This window comes from Scatophagus argus, chromosome 7 (assembly GCF_020382885.2).
Source record: "Scatophagus argus isolate fScaArg1 chromosome 7, fScaArg1.pri, whole genome shotgun sequence".
NCBI classification, from domain to species: Eukaryota; Metazoa; Chordata; class Actinopteri; family Scatophagidae; genus Scatophagus; species Scatophagus argus.
In genome coordinates, this window is record NC_058499.1 from 13,232,554 (window position 1) to 13,253,162 (window position 20,609).

A 20,609-nucleotide genomic window follows, 5' to 3' on the forward strand; every position below is an offset into this window, starting at 1 on the left:
GATAAAGCAGTAGAAGCCTGAATAAATGTTTTGTTGAGAGATTTAGTTTTAAAGTATCATAGTATAAGGCATTATGAAGGCAGTAATTTGCTGACAAAATTCAAAATTCCAAAATCTCTCCCAGTGGAACACTGACAGGAACAAAATGTTGCTCCCACCCAGTTTGTAGCATAGCCAGTGGGCCTTAATTTTGTAAGGAGAAGTAGATCAGGCTAGTGTTACACCCAGACTGCACTGGGCTGAGGTGCAGGACAAAGTCAGCAACTTCCAAACTAAGGGGCTGTAGGCACAGTGGCGCTTTGAGGTAAATGCTAACATCAACATGCTATCATATGCACATAATGGAAATTAATGACAAAAATGTTCAGTGTGCTAGCTTGCTAATTAGAACACAAAATACTGCTAGGCTGGTGGGGATATCATTAGTTTAATAAGTATTTAATTTCATCTTAATTCATTAGATAGTTTTTGACACATTTCAGTCTCATACTGCATACTGAATGTATGAGGTCTCATAACATTAATGCAACATTTGTTATTGGAGTGTTTACTTATTTATTGTGTTAATTCAGAATGCAACAACATGAGATACTGAGATGAGATGCGATACTGTATAAACAGCAAAGCAAAGCAAAGCAGAGACTGAGCTACTAATTCTTTTTCAATCACATCTCTGCTGACATCTAGTGGTCATATCCAGTCACTAGTGAACATATGTAAACTCAACACGTCTTCATCTGTTATTTATTTATCTGGTGTTCACTATGGCTTATCACGACAACACAGTAACATGAAAAAAACCTGGAAGTGTTGAGTCGTCCTCTCAGTTTTTGTTGGTGTTGCTTGAAATTGCATCTTTAAACTTTTATATGAAGTGATAAATGCTTGTCCTCTGCACTCTCTGTCAGGGACACAAGTGGTGCAGTATTCATCCTTTCCCCAAGGCAGACTTTAGTTTCCAGACACTCCTGTTTTTATCTGACAATGAAATCTTCTCACAGCCTGCGTTAACCAAAACATTTTTCATGGAGCCAGATGATAGCTTTCATCAAAGGAGTTTCTGTGTGTGTGTGTGTGTGCGTGCCTATGCATACTGAGACAAGTGTGAAAAGGGATGTGGGTTAATCTTCAGAAGGTGAACAGCCGATGTTTGATAGCTAATCCCTTGTCAGGCCCCATTAGTTAATTGAACAAATCCAACAGGCGCAAGCTGTGTAGCCAAAGAACATACTCAGACTCTTTTAGCAAGTTCTAACCTGTATGACACATTGAAATACACATGCACATTGAAGTGTGATACAAGCTGCCCAATTGGCTAATTTACTAAATGAAATATTTCCTGTAATGCTGTGTAACAGAGCAACTGGAGCTTGAACAAGATTGATGGACACTCTGACTGTTGAGCTTTGATTTCATGAGAAACTGTTTATGAAGGTCAGGTGTCTTTATACCAGACAAATCTCTTAAATTCACTTGTGACCCTGGTCTTTCGCATCACCGTCAGCTTCTTGCCATATCTAAGCTGATTGGCTCAGTCTTTTCCCCCTACCAGGTAAGCCACGCCTTCAGGCTTTAGCCTCTGAGCTGACATTTATCCTAGGATACACACCATAAGCTGCTGTCTGCTTTTTAATGTATGTAGGAGAGGGGGATCAGCGTGTGCATTAGGGTTTGTGTGTGTTCATGTGTGTGTTTGCATGTGTGTGTGTGGCCGGGTTTATCTATTGTTGTCACTCTGATTATTTCTAAAAGCCTGTCTGTCTTACTGAGTGGCGTTTAGTGGCTTTCGGGGTTTTGGGAATCAGAAATCCTGCTTCTATCACAGGTCAGAAGGATATGGAGGCTGACAGACAAGACAAGGATTTGACAACGACAGGTCAGTTAGCTGAACAAGAGAATAGACTGTGTTTATATGATAACATGGCTGAATGAGTAACGGAAAGCTCATATGTGTTTGTTTACCTCACGTTTGCAGCAGGGATGTTTTAGTGGATAGTGACTCTTGACCCTGCCAAGGCAAGAATACAGAAAAAAATACACAGTAAATCAGCAGATTTATGCTAAACAGGGTTAGAATTAACAGATTAACAGGTGAGTCTACAGTCAGAATAGCACCTGTCTGCAGAGATAGGCGGGGGAAGGTAAAAGAAGCGATCAAGTCAAATAAACATGAAGAGCAAGCAAGACAGTAGGCTACTATTCAACTGGTCTGCTCTCTCAGACTGAGGATTGCCAGGCAGAAACCCCCTTAAAGGGGATTTAAGGGAATTACTGGGCAGAGTGGAGTGTGTGTTTACTAGTATTTGTACATTATGAGAGGATTTTAACCGTGAGATGATTCGTACGATGTGTTGCCAAGCCTAGCTCCCTCGTTCATGGCATAGGTGAAAGGATGACCTTGTTTAGTTAATTTGATTGTTTTTTCTCTCTCTCGACTCAGAACGGGTTCACAAGGTCTGACTGAGCCCAAGAATGGCCCTAATTGTATTGAAATGCAGTCTGTTCCATACCAGGGCTCTAGTCTGCTCACTGCTGGTCCTCCTGTGTCAGCACACAGTCACAGGTACAGCTGCTGCACTTTTGGTTATATTAGAGTTGGGGTCTTTGCCAGAATTAATGGAGTTTTTTACACTGTATACATGTGATTGTGTTTGTATTGACACAGGGATGTCAGGGTGGGGTGGATGTCTGGATGGTCAGGATGTGTTTGCAACAGTCAGAGAAAACAGCTTGTCAGGAGAAGTTGTTGCTGAGCTCATGGCTGAGACCACAATGGAGGGGGTTCAGTGGAGCCTGCATGGAAAGGACGCTGATTGGTTCTTCTTGGATGGGAGAAACATCCGGCTGAACATATCAGCTGACAAGGTCCTCGATCGAGAGGTAAATGAGAGGGATATGCCCTCATAAACATTGATCTGAGTGATCTATGGATTACATCAATAAATCAATCAATCACACTTCATTTATAGGACACCTTTCAAACAAATCAAATGTGATTCAAAATGCCTCACAAACAAGAAAATGCAAGATGTGAAAACAAACAAAGAAAACAAAGGATTTAGAGAATAGTGCACACTACAAATACTTCATAAGTTGATTGAACAAGGCAGCAATAAAATATAGAATAGAACAGACAATAACGACCAGCAGTTAAAAGTTGATAATACAAAGTAATACTGATAATAGATATGAATACTAAAACCATAAAATTATCAAGCACTACATGAAAGCCAGACTAAACACATGGGTCTTTAGTCTGCATTTAAAGATATCAATACTTTTAACTCTCAGTGGCCGAAAGCAGCATTGCCAAATGTTTCTGTTGTGCTTTGTGGGACAGCTAAAATACAAGAACTGGAGAGTCTGAGGGGGCTTCCTGATTCACAAATCAAAAACATTTCTGTGATACAGTCTGGTGCATAGCCTTGTTATGCCTTATCAAAAAATGAAAGAGTTTTAAAAATCAATTCAAGCAGGTAACCAGTGCATAGACATTAAAATAAGTGTAATGTGTTCTCTCCTTTTGGTCTTCATGAGCACTGGGGCAGCAGAATTTTGAATTCATTTTTGAATCTCATTTTGTTGAGACTGTGGGAATGCTTGTGATGGTGTGGAGCTGCGATGAGGAAGTTGTGTCTAAGTTTAGATAAAACTATCAGAGACTGAACCTTTACACCCTTGTCCTTGGATCGAACACAATCTCTCTTACCTTCATCCTCTTCCCAGTCAGCTGTCTTAACATCCTGGCAGCTGTTGATGGATCAACCAGATTAGCAGACTCTCCGTCTCTCAATTTATCAACTTCTGGCAACATATCCTTAAAACAAAAATTTCTGGACTGAAACAATTAGTACAGCTAAGTTTCAACCTTACATCTTCATCAAGTACATCTGCTGTTTCCTTCCCAACTTGATAAGATATTAGCAGATACAGAGATACAGCATGTTACAATATTAAGTTTTTCTACATTTAAATGACGTTTATGTGATTATGCTGGTTAAAACTAAAACACTGAGGGCCTATTTTTTTTTAACATTTTTTTTTTCCAAAAAATAACCTGTGCTTTTAAAATAAAATTGAAACATTGGAAATGTGTCTTGGCAGTAGTTAAAAACTTACAGTTGTGTTTATTGTGATTTAGATGATGACTCAATTTTAAGCATGTGATTGTAGTATTTGTGTTAAAATATTTTAGCTTACCAAATGAAGGTCTTCTGCTGTTCTCCTGTCTCACAGTCTCTCGGTCCGATCCTAATGGCTGAGCTGTCCTGTTACGAGGAGGACACACTTCAGGTACATTTTATGCTGTCATCTTGCCCAGAACTTCTCAGTGTGTCATCCCAGCTTCAAACGCGTGTGCTCTTTTGCTGCTGTTGTAGACTGTGTACAGGGTCATGGTGGAGATTCTCAATGACAACGATAATCAGCCTGTGTTTGCAGAAGACACTGTTGTCTCTCTCATTATCAGTGAGGTATGAGTCGCAGATACATCTACAAAAAAATTGAGGATGCATACACAAATCATCCACAATTTTAAGTTCTAACATGCTCTGCATTTTCCCTGTGTTTTCCAGCTGACTCCAGTGAATACTGTGATCTTTACTGTCCAGGCCACTGATGCAGATAACGACAAAATCATTTACTTCGTTGACCAGACATCAGTGAGTTCCTTCCTCCTCTTTTTTTCTACTTGGGGTTTCTACACCAAAGGTTCTTGTTAAAGTGCGTTTGTGTATGTGTGTGTGTGTGTTCTGCAGCCTGATGCAGAGTACTTCAAGGTTGATCTCCCCAACAGTGGAGAGGTGATCCTGTCCAAGCCTCTAGACTATGAGACCAAGACCCTGTTGACTGTGACCATCCACGCCTCAGTAAGCCACGGACCATTCATTTACATTCATTTGTCATCTTTCCCCAGAAAATAAAGTTACAGTTACTATCAGAGGAGATGAACCACACTTGAGTTCATACAGCCATCCATTTCTTCATTGAACGCACTTGACGAATTTAATATCCTCTAAAGAAATCTTGACTTGTGATTACCCTAGGAAATGAGCACTGCCGAGCGCTTCAATACCAGCATCAATATCACCATCACTCTGCTGGATGGGGATGACCAGTACCCACAGTTTCTGCCCTGTGTGCTGCTTTTCCAAGATGAGACCAGCTGCATCTGCACTAGCCCTGTGTACGCAGTGAACGTCACAGAGGGGGAAGAGGTCAGTTGCTAAACTGCCCTGTCAGTCACACTTATAACTGACAACATCAAATAATACAATAATACAATGATACTCTTTTAGCAATATGCATGTAGTAGGTTTATTTTTACTCTCATAAACTGCATCTGCCTGATAGATAAAGTACTGTAAGTTTTTATCTATCATATCTGGCATTGTGTAAGTGCCCTCTCATGTTGAAACTCTGATTATGAAAACAACTTTCAAGAGATCATCTTACAATTCAAATTAGAGACTTTAGCTGTAAGTTCCTGATCAGTTTTAGATGTTATGAAGTCCTGATTTGTGAAGGAACAAATGTTTGTAAAATTTCAGGACATTGTGCTGGATTTCTCTCCTGGTCCCATTCATGCAGTGGATGGAGACCGAGGAATCAGCTCTCCAGTCAGCTATGCCATTCTCTCAGGTACCATACGCACCAATCTAAGTTAATCTTTAAAATGTACTGTGCTTATACATATGTAACTTCATTTGTGCTCATGCCAGGAGATGATGATGGCCGTTTCCTAATGGACAAAAAGACGGGCGAGATTAAACTGATGCACGGGGTTCGAGACAGACTCATAACTCCAGAGGTGCAGCTGCTGGTCATGGTAAGACTCACATACTCAATGTCAGCGGTAGGTTTGAAAGATATCAATCTCATCACTCTGTCTTTTTGTCTCTCTGTGTCTGGCAACCAGGCATATCAGGACGATGACCCCAGGAAGTATTCTGTTGCAAAAGTGTTGGTTCGAGTTCTGGCAGTGAATCGGTTTTATCCAGAGTTCAACATGGCTGAATATCAAGGCTTTGTAACTGCAGGAGAGAGCCCTGCTTCTCTGGTCGATACCTATGGCAGCAAAGCCCTGATGTTACATGTGGAAGATCAGGACTTCAACCATGTATGCACTACAGTGCACTTGACGCACACTCCCATGGAGCAAAAAATGTTCACAGCAGTTCTGTATTTGATTTACATCACCTCCTTTTTCTCCACAAATTGACAGGGTTTTAATCCCATGATCCACTTCACCTTCAGTCCCACATCAAATCACACAGACATCTACCAAATTACACAGGAGGGTCTTCTGATCACCAAGCCCAATCAGCTCAAACCAAAGCAGAAACATGTTCTGGAGGTAAGCCACAGCGAGTGTTACCGTTTGATTTTTTAAAAATGTGAATACGCTGAAAAGGCTATCAGTAATGTTTTTGTTTTTAAGGTCAGTAACTACACGTTACATGATCATTACATTATGCTGGCTTGCATTTGGCATAATTCTTTATCTTTTAAGTTGCTGTGTTTGGACTGATTTGTTATTTTACATGAAAGCTGATTGAGATAATGAGCCCATCATTAGGCTGAGCAGATGGCAAGAACAAAGAAAAAAATGGAACAACCCAGATGTAATAATATAGTTTTGACATGCCTGACAACATAACAATGAAATATTGTGTTTGTGTCCTGTAATTACATAAACACAATAGGAAAACCAATTAACAACAGATGGCATTAAGTTATTTTCACTGTGTCTGTCCAACTGGAACTGGAGGGTTGGTAATAAATCAAAAAACGTGTGATCTCGTTTGGCGTACACAACCGAAGTTAATTGGCAAAATCAGCCTGCATGTCTCTAAACTTACCAAGGACAGGACTGAATTGATATTCACTGTTGCAACAAACAAATCATCGTCTTATTGCACATTTATATCTTATTACATCTGTTAATGAAGTTAGCCACTTTCATGTGCTGCACAACCTCTTCTGTTTTTCATCAAAATCTCAAAACAAATAACAACATCAATGAGGAGGCAATCATGTGATGAAAAGTGACAATACATTGCAGGTGATGGCTATAGACCAGGAGTCAGGTGATGCCGCCTTTGCTACCGTGGTGGTGGAGGTATTATCTGAAGGACAATCAAGTAAGGACACACACTTAGACGCTCGCATTCGCCTCTGATCGCTGATGATCCTGCAGACTGCAACGAAGTCTCTGTGTGTCTGTCTCTGTATGCTGCAGTACCTCTTAGTCCACTGGGAGATGACCGTATGATAGGCTGTGCTGTGGGCAAAGCGTTGTTTCTGTGCATGGTGTTCATGACTGTACTTGGATGTATCCTGTCCATGGTGATGTGGCTAAAGAAAAAACAGAAGGGAAAGAGGGATCCATTAGAGAGAGGCTGTGTGGCACAGGGCAAACACCCCAATGTGGTAAGATCTTTAATATCTATAATTCTGATTCATATTTACCAAGATTTGCTGCTGATTAGTTTTGACTTTATGACTTACTCTCTATTGCATACAATCCCACAGAGTTTACGGTGGTTCCAACTGGTAAGTTTTCTTTTATTTACTATTGAAACTAATATTCGTCCTTGTCCTGTATTTCCTATTGCTATCCTTATAAAAAGCTCCTCAATGAAGTCTCTTCATCCTACTTAAAGTAAGCAGTTTATACAATTTGACAAAAACATAATCAAACTCACTCGTGACTCAGCTTCAGAATTAGCAAGTAAGCCGAGAAATGTTTTTATGAAACTGTATCCAAGGTGTGGATTAATTCAAGCTCAAGTTTACACTATATTTGAAAATGTGAGATTCTTCCAAAGTCTGGAAGGTAAATTAGTCATATTGTAATGAATTGACTCACTCCCATACACTAAAGGCGGGACTTCCTGCTTGTTTGAAGGCCTTGCATTGCTACACATTACACTGAACCAGGATCATTTAGTCACCTCACAACACTGGTTTTCTTTTTCCAAACACTGACCTAATGACTGTGGTTGCTCTTCAGCTGAGTCACCGTAATGCCATGCCACACATGGAAGAAGTACCCTACAACAATGAAGAATATGGAACCTACAATCCCTCCTTCAGCTTCCCAGACAAACCCGGTATCCACATCCACCAAGACCTCCCCCCCTGCCAAGGACCCATTCCACCCAGAACGACTGCTGCACCCTACACCATCCCCACTGAAACTGTGCACAGCCCTGTGATCCTAAATGATAAAGATTCTCCACCAGCCAAAAGTTCCTTGAGCTCACCCACCTTTCACCCAGCCATTGCGGATGTGAGCTGTACACATGTGGCTCAAGATGCTGCTCCATTCAATGAAAACCCTCATTCACCAGATGATACATACGTGGATTCTGCTGAGGCACTAACAAACACCAGTCCAAGCCCTGCAGCCCATGGTGCCGCTAACACCCCGCTGTTCACGTGTCCTGACTCACAAACTACAGAAACAACAACCAACAATGACCCTTCAGACCCTGTCACCAGCCCCTCCTCTCAATCCAGTATTCCATGTAGTCATACCCGAATTTCTTCAGCAGAAATAGACAAACCCTTCTGTAAACCTGGTGTGAAAGCACCCTCTTACTCACCTTTACTCCCCTCACCTCCTCCCCAGCAGATGGGTACACCCCCAACCACCCCAGACCATGCACCTTTAAAAGCCAGGCTGGTACATATAGATACATCTCCCCTCGATACACCTGTAGTAGTACCAGAGGGAACATCTGTGACACTAAGCACAGAGGAAGACCAACCCTCCACGTCACTAGACCAAACAGACCAATCAGAACCCCCAGATGGGACTGCAGACATTGGTAGCTCATCTCAGGAGAGAAGGATCTCAACAAACTCAGGAAATACACAGGACTGCAGCGAGGCGGGGGACGCAAATGATGATGGTTTCCTGGGAGATGAAGATGCAGACAAGAACTGCGAGGGTGAGGATGAGTTAGAGCCAGACGAACAAGAGCTGCTGAGAGTGTTGGCTCGTTGTAATCCCATTTTTATCACATTTAGTAAGTGATGTCTCTACAATATCGCAGGCACTAAAAGTGATGGCGTGGACGACAGAGAGTGCAGGAGGTAAGGAGAAGATGGATGACACAAACAGCTGACAGTGGCCATGTCTTCAAAAGAAAGAAACACTGCAGTCTGGTTCTGCTTGTGCTGTAGGTACCACTAAGACAAGTAAGGGGACAGAATACATGCACAATATATACAGCGTAAGGGCGTAAGACATGTACACTGTATACAATGTATGAAAAACTAAACATTTAACAACACACTAATGTAGTAGACACTGTTGTTCCATTTATACCACATAGATGACTGGACGACGGGAATGACCGACCTTGAACGCACAATATACGGTTAAAAAAATGCTCCTTTAAATCAAGTTTATTAACATAAATCCAGAATCGATTTTTCAAGGATATTCCTTGCTAGGTTAGTCCAAGTAGAACAGTCTGAGTGAATCAGCCATGAATCAAATTTATTGTCTATAAATGTTTACGAATAATAATGATGTTGTTTTGTTTTCCAAAGGTGAATCCATATGAAATCACATAGTGCAGCAAGCAAAGTGTCTGCTTTGACATCTCAGAGGTATTGAATGCTTGACCATTTCAATTCAGAGAAAATTGGAACAGCAGCAGTTTTGCACACTGCGTGGCTCCATGTGGATTTATCTTTTAAATAGCTGCACTTAATGTTCAAGACTCTCAGTGTACTGCAGCATTAATTATTTTGTTATGCATGCTCTACAAGCTGCCTCAGTTTTTTTTTCTTTGAACATGAGTAAAGCTATTGTCTAACTGAATCAATGAGCCAAGAGTTATTATTAAGGCAAACTTATTGGTGGGCGCACCGTAATGATTAAAGTAGATCCCTCTCATGTGTTAGCATTAGAATTAGTATCCGTTTTAGAAATCAGTAACTTTGTGACCTCACCACTTTTCAATCGAGCAGATTTTTTCCTACATGTAAACCTACAGAGTGTTACAGTGTGGTTTTATTAATGAGAATGACCCTCAGATTTGACCCATATCAGTCTCACCAGAAGACATATGTTATAAAAGTATGGTTCTCTAATAAAAGGAGGGCCAACAAACAAGGTTGTCGAAAGATATCAATACTTTTGGTCCAAAATAAATAATGTTTTTGTCATTAAACCTTAATTTACAACAAATTTATAATCTCAGAAGCCCCCATGTTTAATATATTATAGAGTACACAGTTCTTTACAACTCCTTAAGTTTTCATGTTGTGCCATGACTTTTGTCCTGGAAATGGGTTGAAAGTAATGAAGATTCCTAGTGCCCAGAAAAGTTCTTGTCTGACTGAAACGTCCTATTGTCCTTAGCAAAGAGGTGTAACTGATGAGGAGTCTACATCCTGAACTCGATATGGGCATTGTAAAATAGTCACCAAATCCCACCACATGGTCCTTTAGCAGCAGCGAAGAAGTTGCGCTCTGCTTCCGCATCAAAATCTTCCAAGCTGAGGTGTGGCTACTGGAAGGTTTTGCAGTTCCCATACTGTGTTGCAAAATCATCAGAAAAGTACCTTCCCTGGAAGTTTTCCTAGTTTTTCTCTTTCTTTCAAGAAACCGTATGACATGCCGTAGTGCTGTGGGTAAGTCACTTTGGACCTTCAGTATGTGACTGAGAATTTCCCTTTGAGCTATTAATTTAGTAAGTATTTCTCCATAAAGCGAAGTATTTGAGAAATAGAACTTTTGACCTGGAGAAAACCGCATGTGGTATTTTGAAACTATGTACAGTGTATGCAGCATGTGACAGCATGTAAATGTTCTTGTTCAATTAGCAATCTGTGAGCTTGTTTCAGCAGGTCCGTTAAGATGATCAAACATTGGCTTTCCTCCGCCTGCAGATTAACCTACTTCTTCTAACACCTTTGCACATGTGCCTGCAATCTAAATATACACAGAAAAAATGTGCCAGCAAAACCTTGGACATTCTTGATGAATGATATCAGACATATATGAAATATAGATAGGGAGGCTTGTGTTTGGAGGATCAAAAGTCTAAATTTGCGGATTAGTTGTAGTGGTGAATAAGGATGAATTTGTCCCAAAACTGCCTCACTGAAGCTCCTAAATGGGCAGTTAAAAAGGAAAGTGCTGTTGAAAAAAAAAAGTCATGATCATTAAGCCATATATGGGTAAAATAAAAAAAAATAATCTATAAATGGTATGAACAAGCTCCCTCAAGCGTCAGGATAGCAGCAACATCCACAGAAAATAGACCAGAAATATTAAATATGTACTCTACACTGATGCTTTGAGTATCCGCACATTAAAATGTCCAATATTTTATTAATTTTGGGGAGATTACGGGTCAAATGATTTTGCTGAAAATGGCTCCAAGAGGAAAAATGTCTAAAACAACAATCCAGAGATCAGTGGGTCAACAGCCAGAGGGAAAGCAGGAAACGGAGCATTTCCTAAAAAGGAAGAAAACTGTGAATTCTGGTGAAACACATACTCAACGTCCACTTAGTACCACGTCAGATCATTAAAAAAATACTGTTTTTCACAGAAAGAAGCAGCAGCCATACAAGTAAAACCTGACAACTTCCAAGTAAAAAAATAAATAAATAAATAAATAAAATAATACAACAAACTAAAGGCTCCAATTGTATTTGTTTTTATTGAGACATTCTTCTAAATCACAAAAATTGGACCTGATTGTTAGATTGCTCAACTTGCAGAGCAACAACTTATTTACAGTAAAGTCACTAGTGAAAGGGTGGTCACTGCAGTGAACATGTAAAAAAACTCATTGTCATATACATTATAGTATACCATAAAAAGTATCAACAGTGGTTATAAATGGTGGTAAGAGATAATACAAGCATAACAAACAAATTTAGGAGGGCAAAGTATTTTTCAAACTGCTTACAAAACGGGACAAATATTTTTGCTTGGCACACAAAATCTGTTAGTTCAGCTCAATAAAACAAAAATAATGTACACACATAGATTCACAAGTGCACACACACGCACACACGACTGAGGTGACAAGATAGAAGAGGGGAGGCAGCTTTAAGTGTCAAGCATCCATCGGTCTTAAAATTCCTGGTGTTTTCAACTAACACAACACAACTTGCTCTTACATAGGAGCCACAGCTTGTGTAAACATGGATGCTGTGGGGACCAGTATAGTAAACAGTGTGGTCCCAATGATGCTGTATTGCACAAGTCCAAATAGTCTTCGCCGTCACTGGAATTTCATATTTTCTCGTCGTTCGAAACATCTCCAGCAATAACATGTTATGATCAATATAAAGAAAACAAAGTGGGCCTGATTACATGATTAGACAGAGGAGCAGAACAAATTCTATTGGCTAGAAATCGGCCTTACTCCTCAGTCCAGTGCATTGCAACAGGAAATGCAAAACTATTCTGTGTACTGCAAGCCTAAACTTGTTCTATCAGGGTTTTGTAACAGAACATGGGTATTTCATAGAATCACCCTTTCAAAACAAGCTGACATCTAACACCATTTGTTCTTTGCCTGACCTGGAAGAAGTAAGCGTAGTGTGTGGAAGCAGAGCAAAGGGTGGCGATATATCCCAAACTTGCGCACAACTGAGCATGAGGACACACTGGCCAAACATGTACACTTTACTATGTTATTAGAGTGTGTACAAAGGGACACATTCAAGAAATTAAATAAATTATTGTCCGAGGTGTTGGATCAAAAGAGCTCATCTTGTTTCAAACACTCCCTCCACTTTTGGAGGAGTACGGTGGTAAAACAAAAAAAAGATGAACACAGAGAGTCTTTGGATGCAGGTGGATGTTTAGAACTCGTCGTGTCGAGTTAGAGCCTCTCCGAAGTCGGTCGCCTGGCTGCCCACAAACAGGTCGTACTTCTCCACAATTTCTGCCTTGGTCAAACGGCCATCCTGAGGGAAGGAGAATAGCGAACACGTGTGTCAGCACACTGAGACTTTTTAACTGCTACCTGAATATATGACACTACGTCTTACCATGGGTATTTAGTATGAAGTGTAAGATTTGCATTTGTGACACTGGGTGCAGACAACAAATATCTTTTCTCACCATAATTTCACAATAAACATATCCAAGAGGGATGCAATACCACCCAGGCTTAGACGACAGTCTGTATGTGCTGCATGCTTTGTTAGAGGTATAATTAAGGCAGATCCTCCTTCAAAGAACTGGCTGACCATCTAAACTGCCAAAAATACTAACAACAGCGAGACAAACTCACTGTTGGTTAACATCTCTTTGTTTACATCGGGACAGCAAAACAAGAGGAGCCACTGGATGGTCTTCACTGTTAAGCAACTGCAGGTATGTGACAAGCAGACTAATAACGTAATTTGTGCCTTCAATCATGCAGTTACATTTCCCCTCAATGTTCGCTGAATCAGACAGGATGAACAATTCATATGAACGATTTCTGTTGAAATTTGAAGTTCCACATTTCGTACTTTGTCGGCATCAGACTCATAGACCAGATGTTTGGCCTCTGCTTCAGCATGGTCATAGTCACTGGGCAGGATCCAGTCTCTGGTCTCATCCTTGTCCATCTTTCCGTCTTTGTTCTTGTCTCTGAATTCAGTAAACTGTTCCCTCTCCGTCTTCACCCACTCAGGTTCTGTGGCGTCCCCCTCCTGGTTGTACATGTCACCTACAGTGCAGACAGTGACAATGCTGTTGATGTTGCAATACATTTTTGTACAAGTGCTTGTAGTGTTTGGTGTGGCCTAATACATTACCAAATAGGGTCATTTCATAACAGTTCTACAAAATGATTCCTCAAACACAGACGAAAACTCACTGTTTCTAGATGCTTTCTAGGTCTCGATCTTTCTAGGTTTGTCACAAATAAATTTGTGAATTTTCCCACTGTGGGACTGATAAAGGATGTTCCTGCCTTATTTTCTTAATAACCTAAAATTGTGTGGTAAAAACCGATGACGCTTGTCTGACAATGGGCTACAAGAACTCACCTATGTACTCGTCCAAATCAATTAAACCATCTCCATTCTTGTCTATGTCTTCCATAGTTTCCTGTAGAAAAAATGATACAGGACAGTGAGAGGGGATGCACTAAATACAGTGTTACTGTCATAATTTAACACCTGTGAGTGTGTGTGTCACTCACCAACACGACAATGTCTTTCATGTGGTCATACTCCTCTGGGTGAAGGAAGGCTGTAAACTCTTCCTTGTTGGCTTTCATGTCATGGTCTTGGTCAGCCATTTTAAATCTCCTCTCATCACGAGTCATCATCTGCCGGTAGCTGAAGCCATCTTCGGGGTCTGGGTCATCTGCAAGTCAGAGGTCAGAACTTTGTATAGTGTGTGCAGGTGTGAACATGCCAACGCAGTATGCAGGTAATACTTAAAATATATACAATAAAGACTGACTGCAGTCGTACCAAGAATGTATCCGTATGTGGCATTCTTGTACTCCTCCCAGGACACCACTTCATCCCCGTTGAGGTCGTGACTCTTCCACTGGCGATCCACATCATCATAGATCCACCTCTTCTGAGCATGCTTGATCCATTTCTTCATCTCCTCAACTGTCACATAGCCATCCTTATCCTCATCTATACGTTCAACCAACATACTGCAGAGAAATGGCAGAATTCAGAAAACACTGAACTCATTCCCTGACATTATCGAATAAACTTTACTCACTGGGGTAAAACTAGGTCACTACACCACACCACACTTCTATTACCTCTAAGACTTAAAAATATTGTTCGCAATAATTCAAAGACAGATTCACATAATCTCCCTGACCACTACTCTTACCCGAGCCTCTCCTTGCTCTCCTCTGGTGTGAGCTGGTCGAAGGTCTTGGCCTCATCTTGTCCCAGAAAAGCTTCGTGGTCATAGTCAAAGTTCTCTGCGTCATCGTGCTCTTTGTTGCTGAGGGGGTCATCGTGGTGAACACGATCCTTCTTATCTGTGGGTTTGCTGGTGGCATAAACCACACAGAGAGCAAAGCACATAACAAGTGGCCGCAGCTCCATCCTGCGTATGTACAAACACTGTCCATAAAAAAGGGGTAAAGAGAAGAAACCAGCAAACTATGGTTATTGCTCAACCAGTACATTTTGGTAATTAAATAAATAAAATAAAAGCACATTGCAAGTGTAACTACTTTTACAGTGTACTGTTTTGTCAACACTGATCACAGCTTTTAACTTAGAGCAACTCAGCTCTCCACATACCAGTGTATGACTCACGGTGCAAGTAAATACTCTGACTCTGAGAAGTGAATAGCTATGATAATCTGACCCAGCTGATGCAATCCCCTATTTGCTCCATTTCTGGCACTTTGTAGAAGTTGACATTGCATAACTATAATACCTCCAGCTCAACAGTTATCAAATTATAACATTATAATTCATAGCAATAATTTATAAATTACTGAATATATCATTCAGGATTCAAATGATACGCTAGATTGAGTTTTTGGTGTATTAGGGAGTCCTTGCTAAAATTAATGCAGTCTAAAACAATAGTCCTCTAATTACATCCTGGCCTCTAAAGAGTTATAAGCTATGGTTATGTTTAAACTGTACAGGTTTAGAGAGGTGTTGATTCACATTTTAGGTAATTTAGGAGACCAGTGCTGCTGAATTGTGTTTTACTGAGATGTTTTTCTAATATTTAGTCTACCTACCTTCCATCAACACTAGCCTAAAGCTGAATTGAAACCTGAATGGAAATAAGATTTATTGTAAGGTTGTTCTATTAATTTTACTCATATTTATCAGTGAGAAATGCAATACTTAAATTTTCTCAAAATTTTATTTAACAGAAAATAAGCAAAAATTGCCAAGTTTTTTTTTCCAAAAAGAATTAAATGTTATTATCATTAGAATAACGGGAAATATAATGCAGTAACTTATTTCTAACTATTTTACTATCCTCCTACTACAAAACGACTGTCTTGGCTCCTTTAGTGAAACACAGCACAATATCTGTGCTCTCAGTTCTGCATGTCTCAGCACCTTAAATTTCGCCTTTGACGTTGTATTACGAGTCATTAGCAGCACTTGGTGCGCCTTATTTCCATTTAGTTGCCGCTACCTTCCAAATCAAAGGTTATGAACTAATACTCGTCTGGCTAACAGAGCGTACCGTTAGTTTTCCCTACTGACCTGCAATTTCATTCGTCCAGTGAAAATAAATATGCAACAATATAATGGCCCATATTGCATCTTTCTCAACACTGACCATAAAAGAAACGCATTTGAGTTATTTTTTTGTATTTTAAAACAGAGCTTAACAAGACAACTCACCGGTGCCTTCAGGGAAGTTCTTCGGTGCAGTTTAAGGCCCTCCCCTCGGAAACACACCCTTGCACTTCCTGTGCTAAAACGCTAACCGACCAATGAGTCTCCGACAAGGCGAGTGCGATGTCGTTTGCTCATTGGTCCACTTCATGGGAGCATCGATGATTGGATTGGCCGAGGACCGCCACGTCCTCAAAGTCAACAAACGTTCATTCATAAAACTGACTGCACGGTCTATGAAAGGTAAGTTGCATAGGACATAATATCAGTAAATTTCACGTTGTTTGAACGAAATAATGCACAAACAAACATCATAAACTGCAGTAGAAATGTAATTTATTTAATTATTTTGCAATTCTTTAAAAAATATGTTCCCCTGATTGACAGACTTGCTGTTACCAGAGGTAAAATCCACACATCTCCTGTGACAGAAACTTCTCCAAAACTAAACAAAAGGCACACACAAAATACTAACAAAAGTAAGGATTTAGGGTTTAAGGTTTTAATATCAACATTTTCAATGAATCACATTAATTTAACAAACAAATAAAAACTTAATTTCTTTTGGTTTTAACACTGTGCATTAATATTCAATAAAGAGCTGCCAAAAGCAATTTATCACCAGTAAGAAACATGGGCACTGCATATTTTTAAGCAGGTACTTCTCTTATTTCGTTAAATGTATAAATTTCTCATTCATCATACAGCACACGTGTACTATAACTTCGCAGCTGAAGCAAATTCTCTCCCTCTGCTGGTCAAATGTTCATAATCAGTGGAAACCAAAATTGATGATATCAGAGAAACACAATGACAGGACTTCCTGCCACTAAGCTGAGGGCACCTGCATTTGTTGCCACTCACTCCTAAGACTCCTCTGATGTGGATATGAAAGAAACGGATTTACAAGGTGATTTGTAAAAGCTTATTTTGCTTTTAGGCGTCATTCAAAACATATTTATGTTGTGTGTTGTGTATCAAGTATTACATTCACAGATGTTAAAGCTCAGTGAAGACGAGGCTTTTGGTGTTTCTAGAAAAAAAAAACTGTAACATATTGTCCAAGACTTGCAGAGATCCTGACACTCCTTATTACTGCGAAACCTTTACAAATCCAACTTTCTGTTTCAGACATTAAGTTCCTCACAGCATCACTAGTGCTAATGTCTGTACACTTGTACAGAGAGTTCATAATCCTCCATATTCTCCATATCTCAGCTCACTGCTGAGTCTTCCAAATTTGTGCTGTCCATGACTTCTTCTGGCACTCCCTGCTGGCCGGCATTCTCTTCTTGATAGGACTGACAGCTTGTGTTGTTCTGTTCACCACTATCACCACTTTCTGATGGAACAACAGGAAAAGGCATTTTCATGTTGTAATAATGTTGTGCAAAAGCTGATTTTTAATCAAGCTACATGATACAGAAAAAAGATGTTTCATGGTACTCCTAAAAGCCAACAACGGTATAAAGATTTGCATCACAACAAAAATTCTGCATGTCACAAACGTTACAGTAACTGTATGGAAAGAAAGAACTGAAGGAAGCAATCGCAACACATTTTGCTTTACGGTGAGTTTAGCCAACCTGGCTCACCTGTGACAGTTTCAGTCTCCTTTTTCTCAGTGAGGAAGATTCGTTGCATCATCAGTTTCTTCGCGGTGTGGCACGTATACTTCAACTGTGGACTACTGTCTTCTTCTCCTGCAGTCAAAATGGACAATAAGCAAAATAAAAGAAACACAGCAGCAAACACTAAACATATATATAGAGCACCTTACCTTTCTGTGGTCCCTCTTCGAACAACACACACGTTCCCAAAGTGTCTTTGAGGAGGGAAGTACAACAAATAAGATTTCAGTCTGACATTTTTTTATTATCATACAATTTATTATCGGGGTTCACAGAAGTTCATAGTCGTAGCAGCGCTGACTAATCATGCTTATTAACATTATGCCTAAATTTCCATATGTTCTACTACAAAAAGACATTAGTAATGCTGTTGACTATGATTATAAATCTTTTTAAGGTGTAGTTGGGATCATTCTGTTACCGACAGTGGTGACAGTGTTTCAGCTTATGAAATGACTCTTTGGAGGAGCTGTGAAGTGACATGACAGCTTGCTTTAAGAAGAGGAAAAGGGGGAGTTTGCGATTCATTTTAAAAGCCACCAGTCAGTATGCTTTTCTTTTGAGTTCCATTCTTACCTTCATACTCTCCTGCAAACACATACTGTCCAACCTGCATCAGGGGCTTCTCGCTGTCAATATCCTGGATCACATGGACAACACTGACTCAGTGAATGCTGCAGTAAAACACCCACACTGATGCTGTTGTCAAGCATGTTGGCCAGGCTGCTCCTCTTTCTTTTCCACAAAGCATTAACATCCTAAACTCACCAGTATCTTACATGCGCCTCGACTCTTGGACAGAAAGTCATTGTTGATTATACCAGAGAGCTCCACCACAACAAGCTGCTCCTAGACACACCAAAAGACAATGTTTTTTTCTTTCAATAACTGAAATGCACGTTTCAATAGTCAAAACAACACATATAAGAGAAAAAAAGTCATAACATAGTTAACCACCTTATTTCCAGGGCTCTTGCACGGTATTTTTGACAGAAATTGAATGAATTGTTTCAGGTATTACCACACACGTTCACATTAGAGAACCCACATGAATACACGCTAAAATGCAGTAGGTGTTAAGTTAAGTTAATGCAACAACCATTGCTAAAGTTAAACCAATCATTTATAGCGCCTCATTCCAATCCTATCGGGACCCCGACAGTGAACTAACATACGTTAGCCACATGAAGCTAACGGTGGTATCACTGTGCTATAAACGCTCGAACGTTAATGACATGTCGTACCTCCTCTTCCCATTCATCTTCCATGCTGAAAGTCCTGGAATAAAAAGTTACGATAGCAATTACCGTGAACACTCCTTTCCTGCAGTTTTATCTACAGACATTCTCTCATCATTTTCACCAAGAAATGTTTTGACAACTTCCGCTAATGTACGGTGCCCGAGAAGCCCTTTGTGCTTTTGCTGCCTAGCGTGCTTTCAGTTACGGGCCCCGACCATCTAGGGGCGCTGTTGCTCGGTTTTACTGGCATGTTTTGTAGCTAAACCGTTTAATATGGATTGGAAATACAGTAAAATGAATAACTCCCACCCTCCATCTATCTGTCTATCTATGTATCTGTTCATTTTACTTATGGCCGAGTATGATTGGATCTAAATATTGACTACCTGTAGGCAACACTCATCTACATCTAACATTAATGTTATTAATGTTCTTCTGCAGGAGGCCATAGCTGAGGTGATGAGATGTGATGAGATGAAATGAGACGATACACTTTATTGATCCCCAAGGGGAAATCTATCTGTCAAAGGCAGAGGCAACAAAAACCAAAACAAGCACACACATCAAATGTATCCACGACAAAAAAGAAACAGGATGCCATGATGAGAAACATGACGGAATCATAATCAAAGTGCACGATAATGAAAAAAATATTCAGCACAAAACCAAATCATGTAGCTTGCACCTGAGGGAGAAGATGAGTTTTCCTGTTTTGCTTTTCCAGGACTGCAGTTATTGAACAGAAATGAATTTGGATGTTTCCGTAACATGGCTGGTCTTCTTCTGATGCACACACATTTAAGGCAAAAATCTACCTCAACGTCTGTTATCACAAAATAATTTCTGTTTTGAAGGTAATGAGTACAATGTAAAATAATTAAAAACTGAAAGGACATATCATTTATGAGCTTAACGTGATTAATCATACAGGTTTTGTGAGTTTTATTAAAGAGTGGCTATTCTGTGTTTCAGTTCATTCCATTATTAAATATTGGCAAAGGTGGCATATGTTTATTTTAAATCAAACAAATGTTATAATACAGTATCTGGAAAACAAATTTTAAAGTCGGATAATTTTTCAACAATAGAACCATAAAGCCTCTTGAAAAAATGGTGAAATGTTTTTAACTCACTTCACTTATTTCTATTTTATTTTTATATGGCCTCGAAATACCTCGTTGGACTTAAGGTAGATTGTTCTGTTAAGGTATTGTACATGCATAACTGGTCTATACATACGAATTTCTCCTTTTGTTTGCCACCCTCTACACAGGAGTCAGAGATCAGGGTCAGTGTGAGATGCAGCACCCCTGAAGCTGGTTCTTCTCACTGTGTCCTGTACTTGAAGGACTGTGCTACTGGCCCCTTATGCAAAACAGCACAGTTGTAAGAAACGGAAGTTGCA

At 39.9% G+C, this 20,609-nt stretch overlaps 4 protein-coding genes across 4 annotated transcripts; 2 read left to right on the top strand and 2 right to left on the bottom strand.

Annotated features, from left to right (window-relative positions):
• Positions 1–2,454: 2,454 nt before the first annotated feature.
• Positions 2,455–6,529, top strand: LOC124061783 (cadherin-related family member 5-like). The gene is made up of 12 exons (XM_046394008.1): positions 2,455–2,563; positions 2,666–2,880; positions 4,237–4,293; positions 4,380–4,472; positions 4,575–4,661; positions 4,758–4,868; positions 5,046–5,216; positions 5,550–5,640; positions 5,721–5,827; positions 5,918–6,118; positions 6,224–6,355; positions 6,512–6,529. Exons 1-12 carry the CDS (start codon positions 2,473–2,475, stop codon positions 6,527–6,529), a joined length of 1,374 nt encoding a protein of 457 aa, XP_046249964.1. The 5' UTR covers positions 2,455–2,472.
• Positions 6,530–7,064: 535 nt separating this feature from the next.
• Positions 7,065–9,095, top strand: LOC124062371 (cell surface glycoprotein 1-like). Its single transcript, XM_046395090.1, has 4 exons — positions 7,065–7,142; positions 7,241–7,431; positions 7,534–7,554; positions 8,015–9,095. Exons 1-4 carry the CDS (start codon positions 7,067–7,069, stop codon positions 9,041–9,043), a joined length of 1,317 nt encoding a protein of 438 aa, XP_046251046.1. The 5' UTR covers positions 7,065–7,066; the 3' UTR covers positions 9,044–9,095.
• Positions 9,096–11,671: 2,576 nt separating this feature from the next.
• Positions 11,672–16,441, bottom strand: calub (calumenin b). The gene is made up of 7 exons (XM_046392998.1): positions 16,339–16,441; positions 14,840–15,078; positions 14,458–14,651; positions 14,181–14,347; positions 14,026–14,086; positions 13,504–13,703; positions 11,672–12,951 (listed from the first exon to the last, which is right to left on the bottom strand). The coding sequence occupies exons 2-7, from the start codon at positions 15,058–15,060 to the stop codon at positions 12,847–12,849; spliced, it is 948 nt and encodes a 315-aa protein (XP_046248954.1). The 5' UTR covers positions 15,061–15,078; positions 16,339–16,441; the 3' UTR covers positions 11,672–12,846.
• A 204-nt stretch (positions 16,442–16,645) lies between these two features.
• gtf3c6 (general transcription factor IIIC, polypeptide 6, alpha) lies at positions 16,646–19,378 on the bottom strand. Its single transcript, XM_046393003.1, has 6 exons — positions 19,208–19,378; positions 18,732–18,812; positions 18,540–18,603; positions 18,113–18,157; positions 17,928–18,035; positions 16,646–17,674 (listed from the first exon to the last, which is right to left on the bottom strand). The coding sequence occupies exons 1-6, from the start codon at positions 19,229–19,231 to the stop codon at positions 17,547–17,549; spliced, it is 450 nt and encodes a 149-aa protein (XP_046248959.1). The 5' UTR covers positions 19,232–19,378; the 3' UTR covers positions 16,646–17,546.
• Between the last annotated feature and the right edge of the window lie 1,231 nt (positions 19,379–20,609).

Bases quoted from the DNA above. Each gene is read 5' to 3' on its own strand.
- LOC124061783 (XM_046394008.1), top strand. From the start codon at position 2,473: ATGGCCCTAATTGTATTGAAATGCAGTCTGTTCCATACCAGGGCTCTA. The intron at 2,564-2,665 runs GTACAGCTGCTG...GTATTGACACAG, and splicing joins GTGTCAGCACACAGTCACAG to GGATGTCAGGGTGGGGTGGA. The intron at 5,641-5,720 runs GTACCATACGCA...TGCTCATGCCAG, and splicing joins CAGCTATGCCATTCTCTCAG to GAGATGATGATGGCCGTTTC.
- LOC124062371 (XM_046395090.1), top strand. From the start codon at position 7,067: ATGGCTATAGACCAGGAGTCAGGTGATGCCGCCTTTGCTACCGTGGTG. The intron at 7,143-7,240 runs GTAAGGACACAC...TGTATGCTGCAG, and splicing joins ATTATCTGAAGGACAATCAA to TACCTCTTAGTCCACTGGGA. The intron at 7,432-7,533 runs GTAAGATCTTTA...ACAATCCCACAG, and splicing joins AGGGCAAACACCCCAATGTG to AGTTTACGGTGGTTCCAACT.
- calub (XM_046392998.1), bottom strand. From the start codon at position 15,060: ATGGAGCTGCGGCCACTTGTTATGTGCTTTGCTCTCTGTGTGGTTTAT. The intron at 14,348-14,457 runs GTACGACTGCAG...TCTGACTTGCAG, and splicing joins CACATACGGATACATTCTTG to ATGACCCAGACCCCGAAGAT. The intron at 13,704-14,025 runs GTGAGTTCTTGT...TCTGCACTGTAG, and splicing joins TGATTTGGACGAGTACATAG to GTGACATGTACAACCAGGAG.
- gtf3c6 (XM_046393003.1), bottom strand. From the start codon at position 19,231: ATGGAAGATGAATGGGAAGAGGAG. The intron at 18,813-19,207 runs GTACGACATGTC...TGGTGTGTCTAG, and splicing joins AAGATGAATGGGAAGAGGAG to GAGCAGCTTGTTGTGGTGGA. The intron at 18,036-18,112 runs GTAAGGTGCTCT...TTTTGACTGCAG, and splicing joins CGAAGAGGGACCACAGAAAG to GAGAAGAAGACAGTAGTCCA.